This window comes from Cibotium barometz, chromosome 66 (assembly GCF_041138505.1).
Source record: "Cibotium barometz isolate CiBa-2024 chromosome 66, ASM4113850v1, whole genome shotgun sequence".
Taxonomy (NCBI): domain Eukaryota; kingdom Viridiplantae; phylum Streptophyta; class Polypodiopsida; order Cyatheales; family Cibotiaceae; genus Cibotium; species Cibotium barometz.
The window spans coordinates 7,056,392-7,077,849 of NC_141111.1; the positions used below are offsets into that span (position 1 = coordinate 7,056,392).

At 39.2% G+C, this 21,458-nt stretch overlaps 1 protein-coding gene across 1 annotated transcript; it reads left to right on the forward strand.

Annotated features, from left to right (window-relative positions):
• Positions 1–15,142: 15,142 nt before the first annotated feature.
• Positions 15,143–19,791, forward strand: LOC147602708 (rop guanine nucleotide exchange factor 7-like). The gene is made up of 8 exons (XM_086797649.1): positions 15,143–15,770; positions 16,111–16,463; positions 17,344–17,460; positions 17,590–17,744; positions 17,834–17,908; positions 18,003–18,293; positions 18,407–18,772; positions 18,874–19,791. Exons 2-8 carry the CDS (start codon positions 16,121–16,123, stop codon positions 19,297–19,299), a joined length of 1,773 nt encoding a protein of 590 aa, XP_086653775.1. The 5' UTR covers positions 15,143–15,770; positions 16,111–16,120; the 3' UTR covers positions 19,300–19,791.
• Positions 19,792–21,458: the final 1,667 nt, after the last annotated feature.

A 21,458-nucleotide genomic window follows, 5' to 3' on the forward strand; every position in this document is an offset into this window, starting at 1 on the left:
CGATATAATCTACACCTTTCAAATACTTTTCGTTAAACACATCAAGTGCTCGTCCCAAGAGGAATGAACACAAAGATCATCTAAGAAGGCTTCACAAAAGTCCCTTAGATATTCCTTAAAGGCTGTGTTTATCAATTGTTGGAATGTTGCAGGTGCATTGGTTAAGCCAAAGGCCATGACGTGAAAGGCAAACACTCCAAACTCCGTTATAAAAGCTGTTTTAGCTTGGTCCTCTACTGCAATTGTGATCTGATTATAACCAAAGTACCTGTCTAAAAAGCTATAAGCCTCCTTGCCTGCAACTCTTTCAAGCACATGTTCCGAATACAGCAAGGGGTAATGATCTCTTCTGGTGGCTGCATTAACCTTTTTGAGATCAACGCACACTTTGAGTTTCCCATTCTTCTTTGGTACAATGACTATCGAAGAAACCCATTCTTAGTGCTCAATAGGGTATATGCCAAAAAGTTAAAGGCATGTAGCATGATGGGAAGTAGCTAGGCAATTTCACTAGTTGTGGGATAACGACGCCCCGACAAAGCCTCGAACAATTCAACTTTTGTGAGTGCTATTGATGCATGAAATCATGACCTACTAGTAGCATCTAAGCTTATCACTTGTAAGAAAACATAGTAGAGGTGCTTGTTGCAAGGCAAGTAAATCAAGTGCTTAGCCTCTCCCTTTTAGAAGTCTACACATGTACACCTTGGGAATTCAAAAATTGTGACTGAGCGATTCAAACCGTTCGCCTTTGAACCCTCTGTGCTAACTAGAAAATGTGTGTCTCATTACAAAGGAGAATCACCTCCCTTAGGATCTTAGCCTGTAGCCCCCCGACCTTTCTCGATGTTCTCATAGAACTCTTTAGTTAGCTTGCTTCTCTAGCACACTATCTTGCCATCCCTATACTTTTCTCGAATAGAGCCCGGGACTCTTGGTGCGATAGTAGTAGACACCCTAGCTATCGGAGCCGTTGGGACAACTACACCTACCTATAATATAAATCCTGCAGACTGCAAACTTGCCATGTCATCAATACTTAGGTTTGTTCCCTGGGCCACATGCCAAATCCCAGGAGTGGCCCAATGACATTTGTAGTGTCTACTTTCCAAGAGTGCGTGTTACTGGAACTACATAATCAAATAAAGCCCTCTCTGATACCACGAGGGTAAGAGCAACATCCCCAAAAACAAGGGGTTGGCACTCCCTCCTGGTCAGACCCACCCATGGGGTTAATAAAAGCACCACATCGCCCACCAATCTCTTCTAGAAGCCCAAAGCATGTAACTTTGCTCCGTAGCTCAGTTCGACAAATGGCCCAGAAGCTCCAATTCAATTGTCTTTCTCTAGCCACTCATTGAGAGTCCTCTCTAGGTATGCTACATGTTGCCTTCCTCTGTCTGGTTCCAACCTTGGGCCTGTTCTTGTATACCCACTAGTGAGATGGGCATTGTAGTGTGAACTTTGAAGGACTACCATAGAGAGGTCAACGGCTGTGGCCTCAAATAATGTCAAGTGCTTCCTATACCCACAACAACCGCTCTCATACTAGAGTGTTTGCTCTCTGCCAAATTAGTGGTAGGGTCAAAAGACCTATCATCTTCTTGCATCAAAAACCAGGCACACCAATGGAACACACGCACTTCCCACCATGCAATCCATGTCTTCAAGGATGGCAGTTGGTGAGATTGGCGGGCTTTGTGCTTGTAAGTTGTATGGCTCGGAGGTGATGGCAGTGATATGGCATGAGTAATTAACAGGAAGGTTTGGAATTTGATTGTGAGTGAACCCAATCAACTCTAAGACACGTGCGACACATATAAAGACATTGTGTGTGAACCCATTGTGGGAACGATTAATGTGTTTAATCACCCATATGATATTTACAACCGAGGATGGTTGTCTTCTCAACCGGGAGGACTATCATGGAAGTGAGACTTGTCATATATTTTATTATCCAATTTTTGTAAAAGAAAAGCTCATGGAGCAAGCAAGGATTTTTCAGATATTTTATTATCCAATTTTTATAAAAGAAATGCTTGTGGACCGAGCAAGGGCTAGAATAGCCATGTAACCTATTTTTAATGTAATAAAATCTATAAATACTCAAGCGAGGATGCTTTTGGCACATGCTTGGGGAGGCAGTTGGGACCCAATCTGGTTTTTCTGTTGGGCATGCTTCCTGAGGTCCGTGGGTTTCCATCTCAGTGGTATCAGAGCCCTAGCTACGATCTGTCCATCAGAAAGGTGTGTGTCTTTGGGCACTCAGACAGCCTGGGCCCAACAAATCCTCTGTGTGAAGGTGAGGAACAATGACAAGAAGCCCAAGAAGCCCAACGCCGATAGCAACATGTGAGAGCACCAGCAAACAGGATGGCCCACAGTTGTGAACAAAGCAGCAACAAAGTAACGAGCACCGCACCACCAGGCACCGGCTGCTGATGGCAACAACGTCGACACAATACGGTAGACGGCAGCACACAACTGGCATAACAATGCAACGGCCCAACCGACCACCCCAGACTATGCTGGGCAGCGAGCAGTGCAGGTGTTTCCACAAGAGACAAATGCAAAGAAGCCCTCCTTTCTCCCTTATACCCTTCTCTCACAATGCCTTAAAAACGATATGTGGGATAAACTGAGAGTTGTGTGGCAGCGTATGGGGAGTTGCAGAAGAGAGAGAAGAAAGAGAAGAAGAGGAGGAGGAGGTGGAGGAGGACAGAGAAGGAAAAGAAGAAGAAGAAGAAGAAGAAGAAAGAAGGAGGAGGAGAAGGAGGAGAAGAAGAAGAAGAGGAAAAGAAGGAGAAGAAGAAGAGAAAGTAGGGAGAAGAAGAAGGAGAAAGTAGGGAGAAGAAGAAGAGAAATAAGAAGGAGAAGAAGAAGGAAGAAGGAAGAAGAAGGAGAAAGTAGGGAGAAGAAGAAGAGAAATAAGAAGAAGAAGAAGAGGAAAAGAAGGAAAAGAAGGAGAAGAAGAAGAGAAAGTAGGGAGAAGAAGAAGAGAAATAAGAAGGAGAAGAAGAAGGAAGAAGAAAAACAAGAAGAGAAAGAAAGAAAGAATTATTTTTAAAAAACGATTATTATTATAATCCCATGACCAAAATCGTTTAGACTTTGGACTTAATGACTCTAGATGTGCTAATAGATATGCATAGATTCGCGGAACTGGGGTAAATTTTTAGATTATGCACCTAACTCAAGGCCAATGATATTCTAGGCCGTATGGATATTTCACTTAACTAGTTTATGGAGTTGAGTTTATTCATGAGGGTAGGCATGTTGTTATGTGTGGTGTAAACATGTTGTGTAGGTTATTCCAATGATTTCTATCATGGAGCCGCGTTGAGCTTCTAACAATTATTAGTTCGACTTACGCATGATAAGTCCTGATCTTTACCAAATGATTACATTTTTAGTTATTTGTAAATTGTTTTGAATTCTCCATTTTTCTTAACTTTTTCATTTTTGTAGTCAACAATACATCAACGTAAGACCTCCTTACTTTTTCATTCTATTTTACACTGTCAAGTTTTATGTAATATTTGTTTGTTTTTGTAACAACTTTTTATTTTTTTAAAATTATCTTTCAATCAATTCACGTTCCCTTCTCATTTTCCTCTCTAATTCCCAATGAGGTATTCTCAATATAGAACATCATTGCAATCGAATCTATGTAAGGTGTGACCTTCTTACTCGACTTAATCTTATGAATGCCAAATTTTATATTTATTATTCAAGTTTATTTTAACTTCAAGTGCAAATTAATCTTTTCATTATCATCTCATTTGACATTAAGCTAACTATATAGATTTACACTTGTTTATTTAAACCGTTTTAAAACTAATTAGTCTTCTTTGAATTTAAGCCTTGCGACGTAACATTTAAGTTTCCCAAAACCTTACCCATATATATATATATATATATATATTTTGCAAGGCTGTTAAATATATGTATACCTTTATTTCCCTTGCAAAAGCATGAGTTATGACCTTCTAAAATCAAGAGATGGTGCAACCATTAGCAAAAAAATTCCATCATGAGACATTAAGAGCAAATCTTATTAGAGACTTCTCTTTAAATTTATGTGATAATTGGGAAAATATGACCAAAAGGGTTGCTTTCCTCAAATTTAAGAAACACTTACTATAAATATCTTATAAAGGTATTTATACACGCTTCAATGAAATTATGTCTTACATTTTGTACAAGTTTATTTTATTCGACCTAATTTTAATTAGAGACTCTAGAACATGTCTTTGAGACTCTAGAACATGTCTTTGAAATTCTTTTCATGTCCTCCTTGTGAACATGTGAGTTCGCAAACGGAGCTTCATTAACCCAAGCATAAGATTGCAATTCCTTCCTTGAAAGATGGTACACACCCTGAGTCCTCTTTACTTTAGAGACCTTCTTTATGACTTGTCTCTAGTAATGTCTTTTGACATTAACTCATTTGATTCATACAAGAGAATTATCATGAAATAGTTAAATGAACATGTTTCCATTTTTTTAAAATCAACATTCTTAGAATCACTGCTAATCATCATTATGTTCATATTTATATTATGCTTAAATTTTGAATGTATTCAATGTCAATTATTAACTCAAGGTAAGTTTCTCCTATCTTTATATCCATAATCAATTTATATTTTATTCTTATGATGTCAACTTTCTTATAAATTATGTTTAAGAACTTTATATTTCCTATCCATAGAAAGCATAACGATTCACATCTCTTTGGAGTGTTAAAATTATTTTTGAAAGATAATTTCAACCACACTACAACCATAGAGGTATGTGTTTACTTCATTTCACATTTTCAGCAAAGCCATTTAAATTTCCCTTTACTTTTACAATAAGATAAGCATTCTCTTCAAGAAAAAATTGACACTATTTGCCAGTTCTTAGATGGATGCTTGAGCGGTTTTTTCACGCCTATCCTGAACTCACCAAATCTAACTTTCAAACACGGTCTAGTTGATATAACGCAATTGAGGACAGTTGCTATTTTGGACAATTGATGTCCGTCCTTCCTTCTGTGCTTAATTGGGGACACCTAATTACCATTATGTTTGTAGCATGGCACTTGGGTGATTCCGAATATTCTATGTGTAGGATATATGAAATTAGGGATGGCTAGAACTAAGTGTTGGATTTCATGCTTATGTGTTGTCGTGTAACTTTAGCATGTGTTACTAATGTGAATGTGGTTGAATGGACAACGTGTGTAGATTAGTGAGATTGATGGGCTTTGTGTTTATAAGCCGGGTATGGCTGGGACGTGATGGCGGTGATATAGCGTGAGTAATTGCCGGGAAGGTTTGGAGTTTGATTGTGAGTGAATCCGATCAACTCTAAGACATGTGCAATGTGTGTAAAGACATCATGAGTGAATCCAATATGGGAACGATTAATGTGTTTAATCATCTGTGTGTGCTAATATTTACAACTGAGGACGGTTGTCTTCTCAATCACAGGAGTGAGTTTTTTTAGATATTTAATTATCCAATTTTTGTAAAAGAAAAGCTTGTGGAGCAAGCAAGGGCTAAAATAGCCATGTAACCTATTTTTAAAGTAATAAAATTTATAAATACTCAAGTGGGGATGCTTTTGAAAAACGTTTAGGGGGGCAGTTGAGACCCAATTTGGTGTTTCTCTCTCGTGTCTTAAATTTCTGTTGGGCATGCTTCCCGAGGTAGGCGGGTTCCCATCTCAGGAGAAGATATATCAACACCATTGCTCACCCATGGTGAGAGAAAGCATGAAATAGTAGATAAGAGAAGGAGAGAGGAAGAAGAGATCATACATCAACACCATTACTCATCCATGGTAAGAGATTGCATGAAAGAGTAGTCGTAGGCAAGAGAAGGAGAGAGAGAGAATAGAGCATACATCAACACCATCACTCACCCATACAATCCCAAAGCATGCATGCAACAAGAAGAAGAGAAAAGCATACAAGTATCTCAATCACAAGAGCAAAAAAACTCAAACTCAATTATGAGAATGGGATTTATGTATTTTCTCATTAGTCAAAATGTCTTATACATAATACTCATTTGTATAATGCTTGGTTGCCGTCGAACTAATGTCAGGGTGCCCAATAAGCCAGTCTACGCTAATTTCCTGACCTAAATGAACATTACCAAGCATTACACAAGTCGTAAGCTCGGAGATTTCCCATAATCATTTTGCATGAAGTGCATTATGCAATACAAAAATACGGCTTAAAGAAGTTGCTGTGCGTGGAGTAATGTTAACTAATATGATTAACATGCTCATAAGAGTGCGTACAAACTAAAGAGGAAAAAAGTACCCTGACCCATTATTAGTCTACATCCACACATCACTACCATATAAATGTTACAAGATCATGCAATTATGGATGATGCAATGGATAAGGAAAAGGCAGCCATACATGTGTCCAAGAGTTTGCCAAAATCTCTGGTGTAAACATTACAGAATACGCCTTTGCCTAGCAAGAATACATGCAAGATTTCATCATGCTTGTATGTGTCCAAGAGTTTGCCAAAATCTCTGGTGTAAACATTACAGAATACTCCTTTGCCTAGCAAGAATACATGCAAGATTTCATCATGCATCTTAATCATTTGTGGATGGGTTGTTGCAAGATCAGGGTGTCTAATTTTGTCTAGTTTATGCTCGACTGGGACAATGCTTGGAGAGCAAATTTGGGGGGGGGCAAGGTACATCAAATGAGTTCAAGCAACTAATAGAAAATACAAATGCACTCAAATTAACCAAAGATAACTTAAATTAATATAAATTAGTCTAATTAATTAAAATTTATCAAAAAATATGATGAAATGATTAATAAATGATCTTTCCATACATAAGAGTGATCCAATTTTTTTTCCATAGATGCACCATTACAAGTACACTAGTCCCTATAGATTTTAGATGATTTACATAAAAAATGTAATTTTACTAATTAAATATTTAATATTTGCATGCCTTCAGATAGCTTGGAAATTTTTTGGAAAAGAGATCATTAAAAATCCAACCATTGGATTTGCAATTTTGACTAACCACCATATTCTATTAATGTCTCATTATCTACCACTCTTTTGATCTACAAGATTGAGCATTTTAAGTGGTAGTTATTGTGGGTACAAAAAGTGGTAGTTATTGTGGGTACAAAAAGTGGTATATATTATAACACTTTAAAGAAAATAGAAAAGTGGTATATATTATAACACTTTAAAGACCTTGAAATATTTAAAGAAAATAGAAAAATAGCTTAAAATTTTCTTAACAAAATCAAGTTAATCTCTATATTATGTGAAGATCTAAGGTCCAAAGTGGGAATCTCATATGAGTTTATATGTAAAAGATATTAGCATTTTATGGAATCGGTCCAAATTTGGGACAGGGTGTATACATTGCCTTTGTACCTAAGGAAATAAGGAGTTTCGACTATCTAATGCTTAATCAGATTATGTAACTATATTCCCAAATTTGCATGTGTTGTTCCAAAAGAGAACTTGAATGGAAATTCTTTCATTAACTAGGAGAGATTAGCCACTAAAGATAAACAAATGCCTGTTTTTTTATTGTTTACAGAGGGTGCCTGAGTGGACAACACTAGGCACCCTGATCTTGCAACCACTCGGATCAGGCTCTCATTGCTAATATATGCAGTCAAGAGGAACCGGTTTCCTTTGAGGAACACATAAAACTGATCATTGGATGCACGTCATATAGGATGAGTACGACTCAATCCTAAAAAACACCACTTAGTATCTGGAATATTTGTCTTATAGTAAAAAGGCCTAGGTTTATAAGCTTAAGCATAAAGCTAATGGTAGCATGTGTGAGTGCTAATCTTGTGTTATGCTTAGGAGAAGGGCATAGATTATAATGAGACCTTTACACCCACGTCTCATAGGACTACAACCCAGTGTATTATTACATTGGCAGCGTATCATGGATGGAATGTAGATCAGATGGATATCAAGCCTGCTTTCTTAAATGGTGATTTATATGAGGAGGTTTATGTATCACAACCTCATGGTTTTATTCAAAAGGGACATTAGTCTAAAGTATGCAGATTAAGAAAGGATCCAAGTGAAGCATTTGATGCATCACTTTATGAGTAGGCTGTTGGGTGCCCTATCTATCTATGCAATACGAGGTCATATATTCAAGGTAGTCTCTTATAACCTTATGCTCTACCAAGACACCTTTCTTGACAACTAATCTTGGTCTTATCTCACATACCTTTACTTAAAAGCAGCTTGGTCATGGTTAATTATTCAACCTTTACCTCCACTAATCATTTGCCTATGCCAGATGGGTGTATAGTCTTATCTCACATACCTTTACTTAAAAGCAGCTTGGTCATGGTTAATTATTCAACCTTTACCTCCACTAATCATTTGCCTATGCCAGATGGGTGTATAGTCTATAATTATTTAACTTTTCTTAACATTCTCTCTCTAGAAGTTGTCTTATTCTAACATGTTTCCTTGTTGATCATTATCTTAAATTTGAAGACCTTAATATGAAAACATCCGAATATCATTCAAAAACATTTAGCCACACTATCCTTGGTTTTGGCTTCACTAGCACATGTGGTCCTTTACTAATACTTGTTTTTTAAGGTTTCTTTAAGCCTGATTCTCACAGATCTCTTGGTTTTAGATTCACTAGCATATGTGGTACTTCACTAAAACTTATTTTAAAGCTTCCTTGAGACTGATTTTCAAAGATTTCTCACGGTCTCAAAATTGCAAATTACATGTCCTCATTTTTCTTATAAACCCTAAGATGATCTCAAAAGACATGGTATCATGATCATGTATGGATCTAAAGTTATGTCCATACTAAAATTTGACTGTGCTTATTTCCACTACACTTGTGTAATCCTTACCCTTTTCTACCTCTAAATTTTAGAGGCATTCCTCCCTCAATTTAAGACATAAATTTTAGAGGCATTCCTCCCTCAATTTAAGACATAAATTTATAAAAATCGTCTCTTAGAAACCCTCAAGACACTCCAAAAGAAATCTCTTTGAAATCATTCATATAACTAAACGAGTTCCACGTCCACCTTATGTTACATGAAGTCCAAAAAGGAATAATCAAATGCTTCTCTCCAATGTGAGTTACTTCCTCCAATTTAGTATTGCTTACACATACACACCTTAATCTTAGAAAAACCTTTTCTTTGGTGAATTAAATTCAACCTTCGAATAAGCTTTTCAAACCATAAAATGGTGTTGTTCACACATACACATTTAGAGGACCATATCTCTCTTAGCTTAGCTCTAATCGTTTAGCCCACCTTTTTTCTCATAGATTCAAGCACATTTTTAGTTCTTATGTAAGTCCTTATATATGCATGCCTCTTATGTTCATATTTGCACCCCTCTAAAGGAAACTCACTCATAAGAGTGTGCACACATGCTTGAGGAAAAAAACTTCCCGAGGAGGAAAAAAGAACCCCGGGCCCATTATTATTAGTCTATGTCCACACATCACTACCATATAAATGGATACAAATCACCCTTGTAGTGATAATGTGAACATGTACATGAATTATGTAGTTAATCAAACTCCCCGGCCCATTATGTCTACGTCCACACATCACTATCATATAAATGGCTACAAATTCCCCCTATAGTAGTGATGATGTGAAAATGTACACGGATCGCATGGCATTAAGTCTAAAGCTTTGGAAAAACCTTCTAACTTCTTTTGTAAGAGAGCCTTTATGAACATATATGCCACATGGTCATGTGCAGAGACGTAAGCCATGCTAATCTCTCCTACAATGAGCCTCTTCCCCTGACATAATGATAATGCACCTCAATGTGCTTTGTGCAAGCACAAAACACTCGGTTTCTCACAAAATGGCTAATGTACTCTGGTTGTCAGAGTGAAGATGGAGGTGGAGGACATTCAACACCAAGATCTGCCAAAAAGGTGTTTGGGCACACTCTATATTCACTGTAAAACAGCCCTATGCTTAGCTTCATAGCTCGAACTGGCCACCATTAGCTACCTCTTGGTGGTAAGCCATGATATACATGAATCACTAAGATGAAAGAAAAAGCCACTAGTGGCATAACATCCAGCCCAATCGGAGTCACTTTGAAAGCATGCAGCTGAATATGACCCCCACTTTGAAAGCATGCAGCTGAATATGACCCCCACTGATTAGGCAAAATTTGGACTAAAAAAGGACCCTCTAAAAAATTCCGCCAGCTTTTTCTAGAAAAATGGGCTGATGGTTAAATTTTTATTAATCAAATCATTTTTTTATATATTGTAGATAGGAATCTACTCTTCGAGATCTTTCCAATGATATATAGCATGATGGGTAATTTTTCATATTCAAGAAGTTCCCAAATTCGTGATGATTCATCACCAATTTGGGAACTTCAGAAATTTTTAAAGTAATTTTTCATATTCAAGAAGTTCCCAAATTCGTGATGATTCATCACCAATTTGAAAACTTCTTGAATATGAAATTTTTACTATATATCATTGGAAAGACTTACCACATTATCACCAATTTGGGAGCTTCTTGAATATGAAAAATTGCCCATCATGCTATATATCATTAGAAAGATCTTGAAGGGTAGTTACATGTCACGTCATCACCAAATTGGAAACTTCTTAACTATGAAACATTTCCCATCATGCTATATATCATTGGAAAGAATAGTTTATTTTAGATATCAATTAATAAACTATTCTTTGATGATTATGCTCAAGACTCTAGATATCAAGTCAAATATGCTTGCCAAATTAAGAAGTGACCATGTGTAATGCAAAATGTCATAATAACCACACTTGTAGGTGTCACCATAAGAGAAGTACAAGAGAAGTGGACCTTCCCATGCCCAAATATATCTAGTTTAGAGAGATGGATGGACTAGCCAAATGCAAATATAGAGTTCAAGCTTGGAGTTAAGCTCTAGGGAAAGAGGTAATTTTATGTACATGGTTAAAGACTTAAGACGAGATTCTTCGAGGTTTGGAGGTTACGATGGAGTATGCTATCGGAAAAAGTCTAGGATGGCTCCAATGTACAGGACTACTTAAGTATTTTGATGGGACATGAACATACATTGTTGTAGGTATTCATGCATAGCATTATGTATGTATAAACATGTGTTTTTGAGTATGCGTGGTAACATATGCATTACATCATATGGTTATATGAATGGTGATTATGATGTGGATATTACATTATATTGATGTGGAAATTTGACTTTCTAATATTGTATTGAATGTTTTATGCATATGTGCTTATTTTTGGTTTCATTTGTTTCCTCTTCTGCTATCATTTACAATATTGAATTTGATGGTCTGGAGCATCACATACAACCCTGGTTAGGGTTGTATGTGTGTTGTGTCTATGGTGATTTTGTGGCATGTTTTAATATCGAATGCTTTACAAAAAACTAAAATTATATTTTGTAGGAATGGGCTATCTTTTTCATTTAACTAATTGCTTGTAGTTATCAGATTAGTGAGTAGTGGCAGTGCTCACATAACCCGGTTTGTAGTGTAATTTTTTCGACTCAAATTCAGAAATCCCGGTTGAAATTCCACCATGCTTTTAATTTTAGGGGATGAAATTTGTACATTTTAGTTATAAATCCGAGAATTTGTATGATTTCTAGTGATTTTTCTAAATGCAAGAATTTGTATGATGTCTAGTGATTTTTAAGCCTAAATCATGGTTAGGCCTAAGTATTGCCTTTAATTTAAGTGTGTAAGTATCACCTTTAATTTAAGCGTGTAAGTATGGCCTTTAATTTAAGCGTGTAAGTATCACCTTTAATTTGAAGGGTTTTTTTTTCAATACTCAATTCTGAGCTGAGTATTGCATTCCAAAAAGAAATGTACAAAGTCCCTCAAGCACTACTTGTGCCTTGAGGAGTCAAAAATAATACATTGCAATACAAAGCCTTCGAGGGTGCACTAGGGTTTCACTATTAACATACTAGAGGCAATGCAGATGGTGTGTTAGAGCCTAACTTGCGCTTGAGCCCTGAAGAGCACTCAGTGCCATTCTCCAATCATTCGAGTGAAGATTCTTCCCCAATAGCAGCATGTGCTCCATGCTTTCTTGAATGATGTTGTCAAATTGGGGTACCACAAAGATCTCTTCGAAGACTCGGGAGTTCGTAGCTTGTCATGGGTGTTTGAGGTAGCAGTATCTAATAATCTGAGTGCACGAGAGAATGGCTTGGTTCTGTATCTTTCTTCCACCCAAAATCAAGTCATTCTTGAAAAATTTCATGCTCCATGTTTTCTGCACCCACTTACATATTTTGTAAGCAAGCCCCCTGATGGACGGACATTCCTGAAATAAATGGAAGGGATCTTCTGAAGCAGCTTTACAACCTAAGCAAATATCACTGCTAATTCCCTTGACTTGAATTTTATTGCCAGTTGGGATTGCTCCCCATAAAACTTTCCATGTAAAGACTTTCATGTGGCTTGGCCATTTTGCAAGCTAGATGTTGCTGACGCACCAAGTCCACCTATTTTCTGACCAATGAGTTTTCCAAATTTTATTAAGAGGTGAGGACCAATCTGCACTGTACATCAGCAAGTTATATGTTTCCCTTGTGCGAGGGTATCCAAAGCGGCCGGTCTTAGGCCACTTCCAGGCCTTCCAGTCCAAGTCGTCAGAGAGTTGTAGGTTGGTAGTGGAAATTTGTTCAGCGTATCCAGAATCCTATTGATCAAAAGCCTTTCATTTATGTTGAGACTAAACTATTCCACCAATTGGCCTGCTTTTTGATCAAAAGCCTTTCATTTATGTTGAGACTAAACTATTCCACCAATTGGCGTGCTTCTTTCCGGCAGAAGTTATTTCCATCCCAGAGCTGGGTAATATGACTTTAACCCTTATTGTTAATTTTTCTAGCTCGCTCTCTCCAAAATTCATTGAGATGTAGGCTTCCTATCTTGGATAACCACGGGACCAGTGTGTAATTGAATTCTTGTAATATCTGACTTCATTGCAGGGGTTTTTTAAAAAAAAAAAATCGAGCACTGAGTAGTGGAAATTGGAATGGATGCGTTTGAGGCGGGCCCTGACTCCTGAGCAATGGCAGCGCCGCAAACAGAGGTGTCATCGGGAACCGACCGATTCCTTCTTGGCTTGCACTCCACCCCCGCACCCACACACACTCTCACAATATCTTTATCTTTTTCTCACACGAGCGAGCCATGTCGCATGCAGCATTGCCAAACTTGCACGTATATATAGTATTATGATGATGACGACGACGACGACGACGACGTCGAATCGAATGGTTATGGTGATGATGATGGTCTCACACTCCGCGCGTGTGCAAAACGAATTTCTCATCATCATCATCATCACCAACCTCACAAGCTTTTCGGTTTTCACCATGTCCATGATCCATCCACATTTTCACAGGAGGAAAAGCACCCAAAATAATCTAATAATAACTCCTCTTCACATGCCACACTTTTAATGATAGCTAATACCGGCGGCACGATTTCAGAAATAGGCCTCTCTCCTCTTATCACAATGATGTCTTCACCTTCTTCTTGTAGGTGTGTGTCAGTTGGAACTTTTGTTTTGTCTGCAAACAAAAGTCCTCTTTTCTTTGTCGATCCTAATTTCTATACATTAAATTATCTTAACCATACTTTCGTATTACATAATTTTGTAGGTTAGTGAAGCTCTTAAGTTCTTAACAATATATTTTTGAATGTTGAACTTCAAGAATCTGTTACTCGTCGTCCAGCCTCCTCACATCATTGCTTATTATAGAAGTGAGATCTTAGAAACTGTTTTTTTTTCCAAATATATGCCAAAAGACCAAAAGAGTGAAAAATATTAAAAATTTGTTTATAAATATCGAGATATATAAAAAAAATTAATTTTTTTAAAACCTTCATGGCGCTTGAGACAAACTCGCCTAATCCTGACCGCGCTAAAGTAATCCCGTCGCAGGTTTAGGCTTACCTTGATTTAAATGGATGATCCATCGCATTTTTCGAAGAAAATTATATAAACTAATAATTAACAGACAGGAAATCGAGAAGATTTTACAGGAGTCCTCAGCGTCGGGACCAATAAAACAATCGACTCGGTCAAAGTTTAATTTTAGTGAGGTTAGGAATGACGAATTCAAGTGAGATTAGGCGGACATTCCCAATCTTAATGAATCCAGACGATGTTAAAGTATAAGCATTGCGTTTAGCAAGTCCCGAGATGACGTGAGACACAAACATGTGAAGAAAAAATGGGTACTGCTTTTTGAAATCAAGCGCGAAAAAGTCTGCTAAAATTAGCAAGCCCATGTGCAAGTGAGTCTTCTGCTGGAGCTCATCAGCAATGAATAGCCGCAGGAGGAGGACCCATTAAAAAAAAGCGTTTTAATTGAGCTAAGTTGTAACCTACGGAAGCTAGCTTATAAAAAAACAATGAACGTAGATTTATCATGGGAATAGTTATTGAAGGGGTTCAGGGCAATCTACGGTCCTACGCGACTCCCAAAGCCAGAAATGAAAGCTAAGCCCCTTCCTTGCATAATAATATGAATTCGGGTTGGGCAATGCATAAATTGAAGATCAACTCTTTTAACCCACCTAAAGATTTTGAAATTTTATTGCAGCAACCGTAGGGCGTACCCTGTTGTTGTACCCCAAATACTATTAACTACTATTTGGCTTGATTGATTGGGCTGGGTGGCCTGGGTGCATTCAGCTCTCGTGTGCAAAATGGGGAGGCTATTTATGGCATGGAACTCTCGAGTCTCAAGCCCCTGGCAGACTGCTCTTCTGCTGTCTCTCTGCAGCGTTGCCTCCCCCCCCCCCCCAAAAAAAAACGGAGCAAAATTTTCTCGTTTGTCTCACACTGAACAGCCTACGAAATTGGATCCTTTCCCGACTTTTTATAATATAATAACGAATAACGACCATTGCCAATGCCATGTCGTCCAATTTTCGCAATAAATTTCTCAGATATATAAATATGTTTCAATTTACTTTGACCTTCATCGTTTGGTAACCCGGCCTGGGGATTTTTGCCCCATTGCTCATCTGCTTTTGCAATAGATTATTGTCATGAATGCAAGGCCATACTGATACTACATAGCATATAGCTATCGGTGAAGCCAGTAAGGAAGCTCTGTGCCTCTCTGTCTGTCGGGCCGGCCAAGCTATCGCTTTACTTCCTGGCATTGACAGGGGGGTGCACGGCCCGGAGGTGAACAACGCACTAGAGAGAGAGAGAGAGAGAGCTTGAACCTTGCTGCCTCTCGCTCTAGGTGTTTGTTCTGCGTACTCTCTTCTCTCGTACCACCATCTCCCCACCCTTTTCCTTACACGCCTGTTTTTTCTTTTAGAAGGATTCGTCGCAGACTCATAGTAGATGTGCAGCAGGAGGACGCGATAGGTGCTGCTCCTTAACCCGCCGACTCTCCTATCTCTTACAACCCAACCTCGTCATTATTCCACCGGCCACCAATTGCTTTCCAAGGCACAGTTCTTCTGCTTCTTCAAGAGCCTGTGCAAGCGTTTTCTTGGTCTGTTACAGGGCTTAACCAGCATACCGCAGATGAGAGAGGAAGAGATGCAGAGTCTTCTCTCGCAGTGATGTTTTTTTGCATCCAATTTGCTTGACCCGAAATCACTGATTGGACCAGCTATCATTTGGAACAACATCCCTCCATAAGAAAAACTGTGGAGAAGGTGGAATTGAGCTTTGATCTCGCATTGCAAGGATGATGGTGTAAACTAAAGTCAAGGTAACTAATCAACCTCTCATCGAGCTAAAGCATTAGTTTTCCTTCGAGCTTATAGCCGTGGTACTGCAAAGCATCCCTTCTCTGCTCCCTCCTCCTCCTTGCCTTTTGTTGTAGAGCGCTGTTCAAATGCTATGCTGTATCGTACATCTCACACGCGTGGGTGTTGTATCTTCTACTGCACTAAGGAGGATCGTGAGCCACATTGTATTCACAGCATTTGGGGCTTATATTTGCATGTTCCACGTTGAGATCTCAAAATGTTTTAAAGTGATTTTGGGCGTTTTGAATTGGGGAAAGTTGATGTGGCAGGTTTTGTTTCCTGGCTTGTTTGTGTGTGTAGAGGGCAAAGGATGAAGGAGGTATACATGAATCCATTGTACAACAGACTGGACGTGGGAACATTGGAGGAACAGTTTGAGCAGGTGAGCTTCGACTGCGGGAGCTCGATTGTAAGCGGGGATGGACTGAGCTCCTCCGAGGCCCTCAGCCTCAGCTTCGGAGACCTAAGGAGTGAGCCGGGGGGGCATGCAGAACAAGATGAAGAAGAAGAAGAGGAGGATGGGTCGAGCAGCACCGTTAGCCCAGATGGTTCATCTCCATGGCCCGCCACTTTCAACAAGTGCCTCCCAGGCCCCCCTCCATCTTTCCTTTCCAAGCCAACTTGGGAACCTAAAAAGAAATCCGAGCTTTCTGGTAAGCTTGCCATGCCCCATCCTGTCTGGGCTACCTCTCTAGCCATCCCCTTGTCAAAACACAATGTTTCTCTGGTGTAAAAATGGAGTACAACCATTCAAACTTGCCCCTCTTTGCCAGTTGGTCAAGCCTGATGGATGGATGAACACACGGGCTTCTTTCGGAAATTAATTTAATGTTAATAGGCTTGGCTTCAACCTTCACACTGCCCTCAAAAATGTACATTGTAACCACTTGGGCTTTGTCTTTTGCATTGCTTTGTTCATACAGTCCTCTGGTAGATAAAGATCATTGCACTGACAGACCATGACTGTCTGCACAGAAGAGCGGTACTTAAAGCGCTCTCCTTGTGGTTCCAGAGGGAGGATTTTGCCTGTGTATCAGGTTTACACAAGGAGTCCTTCCCGATGCCTTTTTAATACATTTTTCTGTCACTGCGTTAAGATGCTCAAACTTTACTCTAATTGAACTCTCCAATCGAACCAGCTGAATATATGCTGCTTGATTATGTGAAGAGACCCCCATTTCCATCATCATGAGGGTGAAATGAGTATAATAAAAGTTTCCCTCTACATATGGTTTTCATCAATAGGACGGCAGATGCTGGAAACTGCTACAGAATATCCTACACTGTGCCCTACGAGTGCAGGAGGCATATAGTACTTAATTCGTCTCAGAAAATGTTACAGCCAGTAAGCCTGCATGAGCATGTGTTCCAGCAGTTCCCAGCAAGCACTGAAAGCTTGAAGTGTGAGCCTTTCCTTGACAATCGTTTGTTAAAGTAACTGATTAGTGATGCATGTCACAGTCCTGAATGACTTTACCAGCAGCACTTATTCCTTAACATGCATTTTTTGATGTTTGTGAATTGATTTCACAGAAGCTGAGATGATGAAGGAGAAATTTTCCAAGCTTCTTCTTGGTGAAGACATGTCTGGTGGTGGGAAGGGGGTTTGCTCTGCATTAGCCATCTCAAATGCTATCACTAATCTATCTGGTGAGCATTATAGTCCTTTCTTTTTCAGTAATGTAGTGGGATTTTAATTATCAGATTACATGATGTCATCTCATCTTTACATCTAGGAAGAGGAGCATTGATTGTTTTGTGCAAGTCTGTTGCTTGCAGCCTCGGTATTTGGAGAGCTATGGAGACTTGAGCCCCTCTCTGCAGGACGAAAAACAATGTGGAGAAGAGAAATGGATTGGCTTCTTTCGGTGGCTGAACATATTGTAGAGCTTGTGCCTTCCTGGCAGACATTGCCAGATGGCAGCAACTTTGAGGTGAATTTCAATTTATCTCTCTGTCTCCTATGTGTCGATCATTGTCTTGTCTTGCAGTTTACTCATACACCTTCACAAGTTTTTCCCAGGTGATGGTTAGCAGACCTCGATCTGATATTCATGTTAATCTTCCGGCATTGCGAAAGTTGGATGCAATGCTTCTGGTATGTATTTTTTCTTTCTATCAGGTATCGCCATATTGGGGCAGAAAGGTCTTTTTATTTAAGATATCTCAGGCAACTGCACCTCAATTTGCAGGAGTCATTGGACAGCTTCTGTGAAACAGAGTTTTGGTATGTGGATCAAGGGATTGTTATAGCTGATGAAAACAGTCATGGCATTCACAGAGTCACTCATCAGAGGCAGGAAGAGAAGTGGTGGCTTCCCACACCAAAGGTTCCTATAAACGGTTTGTCTGAAGATGGGAAGAAGCGCCTGCAGCACCAGAGAGAGTGTATAAACCAAATACTCAAGGCTGCGGTGGCAATTAATACCCAAGTATTATCTGAAATGGATATCCCAGATGTATATTGGGATGCTTTGCCAAAGGTATGTATTGCAGTTAAGATGTTTCACTTTGTCTCCTTCTGAAGTGCAGTTAGTATGGTGGTTTAATCAACAAAGTAAGAGCTGCTGAATGGCTTGATTTTGTTTGTCTGAAGAATGGGAAGACAAGCCTTGGCGAGGTTCTGTACAGGCACATCACTTCAGAGTACTTCTCTGCTGAGGCTCTTCTATGTACCCTTGATTTGTCAAGTGAGCACAAAGCAGTGGATGTGGCAAACCGGATTGAAGCTGCCATTCATGTCTGGCGACGCGGAAGACAATCTAGGAATATGCAGAAGCCCCTGAAAGATGCTAAACAGAACAGCAAAAACTCCTGGGGTCTTGTGAAGGATTTTGTATCGGATGTGGAAAGGAGGGAGTTTCTTGCAGGAAGAGCAGAAAGCCTTTTACTATGCTTAAAGCAAAAGTTTCCAAATCTACGGCAATCCCTTCTCGACATGACCAAGATCCAGCACAACAAGGTATTTATTGGTTACTCACGTTTAGGTGTGTTTCCAACACTGTAGGGACGTACTGCTCAGAAAGCAATGGCTGAAATGTTTTGTAAACTGGGATTATGCAGGATGTTGGGCAATCCATACTTGAAAGCTATTCTCGTGTTTTGGAAAGCTTGGCCTTCAACATTAGTGCCCGTATTGAAGATGTTCTTTATGTCGATGACATGAGCAGACGGTCATTGCCACCAGCTCCGCCAGCTGTGAAAACACGGATAACATCATCTCGGAGGCGTGGATACTCTCTTAGTCTTTCTGTCCATGCTCCATATGTAACTCCCCTGGCAACACCGAGTGTGTCCCCAACCCCATCACCAAGTCCTAGGAGAACTCCCAACTCTCCATTCCATTCTGGTCATGACTCGCAGGTCTTATCAGAATACATGGGGTATAGCTATGAGTTTGAAAGTGTAGAAAATGGTGAAATTCAGGGAAACGAGAAGCCTCCTATTGGACAGGAAATTACGGCTCTTCCATCGGCTAGAGTTTTATAAAGAAAAAACGCAGTAGCTGACTAATTGGATCCGGGATTGAGCAAATTTTGTTGGCTACTAGCATAATAGCAAACCATCGCTATACAGAAGACATGCCATGCAGTTGGCCTCCGCTTTGACGGTGCCAAAGGTTGAGACTTTAACCATGATATCATGATGGATGGGAGCAGAAGAGAAGACCTAGTAATGGAGAGACTACCCAAGCTGTGTGCTCATTTACCTGCAGTTCTCGACTTTATTTTCTCTCCTCAGAAATCTCATATAGTATGAGTATTGGAAAACACCATTTCAAGCTATAGAAAGGCTAGTGAAAATGCCGGCCTTTCTTGGCCAAGCTCTGAAGATAAACCTGCATTTCTTGTATATGTGTACAAATGGAGTTCGTGCTGGCTATCAGAACCATCTTAAACAGTTGAGATGGGTTTCATTGCTATATTATATTGGTACTTTTGCAATAGATTAGGGAAGGAATGGAAAGAAAATCATTTGTCATTTGTGTGTTCACTTTTTGGTGCTTCTGATAGACAAAATCTTCCTACTACCTAATGCACTTCTCAGAAAAGGATGTTTGAATATTCAAGCTCTTTGCAAACAGAGCCTCCAAACCAATAGGTTGTTCAACGAAGATGTTTAAGGCAACAACTTATTTTCCCTTGCTGGAGTATGTATCGTTGGGCCTTGCCTTAGATTTGCAATTGTAACTTCTCTATGTGGGTGCATTAGCTCGTCTGTTGCAATAGCAAGTCAAGAATTTGCTTTAGCTTTGGCGATTCATGCGTCATCGGGTCTTGCTTTAGAGTTACAAATTGCAACTTTGCTATGTGGGTGCTTTAGCTTGTTTATTCGATCTTTTGGTTGTTATATTAGAATGCTTCTTGCCAATGGAGTGAAGGGAGAGCTCTCTTCGTCTAGATAGATGCAAATAGAGATAGTGCTTCGAGATGGTTCTCTCACAAAAGGTGGGGAAAGAAAAAGTTAATGGAAGAGGGCAGTCTGTTCCATTTGCTTTGCTACTCTTAAAGTTGGGATCATGAATTCTATATAGGGAGAATTGCATCTAGCCCAAAGTCTAAGTTACGAGGTGTGGTCCTTGTTAACATTTTGTCAATAATTCGACAAGCCCATAGTGTTGATGGGAGCTTTGTTCTTCGTCTATCCTGGAAGCTTTAATTGTTTTTAAGAGCATTGTATATAAGATCTTGTTTGTGCTCTCAGCTTGTCCATTTGTTTGTGAATAATAAGCGAAAGACTACTGTGGAAACCATAAATTCTTCTAAGAGAAAAACTCCACCACCTCATTTAGAAAGAAGTCCCTAAATATTTATGAGTTCTAGGGGACATCCAATCCGTTATGACGTACTCGCGTAAAGAAACTTAGTGATCATCCTCTAGCGTCAACCTTGATTATTTCCCTAGCCTCAACCCATTTGGTTATGTAGTCTGTAGCTACAAAAATATATTGTGCTTGTGTGCTTTTTGTTGCAGGGTTGAAGGATCCAAGAAAGTCCACTCCCCGTTTAGCAAATGGTCTAACGGACATAAGTTATAAGAGCATCCTATTTCTTTATTGTGGTACAATGAAGCGTTAGCACTCATCACATATTCTACAACGTCAGCATGAAGTATTCAAGAAATTGGATACTAAGTTGATTATGAGTTCATTTGACCATCCTGAGTCTGATAGGACATAACGTGAAAATCAGACCATGGAAGATATGCTACGTGCATCTATTTGAGATAGTCTCATTGGGAAGATTAACTTTCGTTAGTAGAGTTTGCTTACAATAGTGCTAAGCATTCTGTTACTACTAAGATGAGCCCTTTTACACTCACATATGGCTTTCAGCATAGAGCCCCCTTGGATGATTGGCTTAGAGAAGGTCTAAGTTGGTGCTATTGTTGTTGATTTCTTAAAACAATAACAAGATATGTTGCAGTTTATAAAACAAAGAGCATAAAGAGTGCACAGGACAAAGCACAATTTTATGCTAACCAAGCATCAACTAGAGTCTTTGAAGAAGGTCAATGGGTAACTTGAGAATCCCAAAAGAATCTCAAGTAATGAGGATTGGAAAAGTTTATAAGTTGTCTCCGAGATTTGTTAGACCTTTTATGATCTTGAAAAAGATTAATAAGGTTGCTTATAGATTGCATCTCCC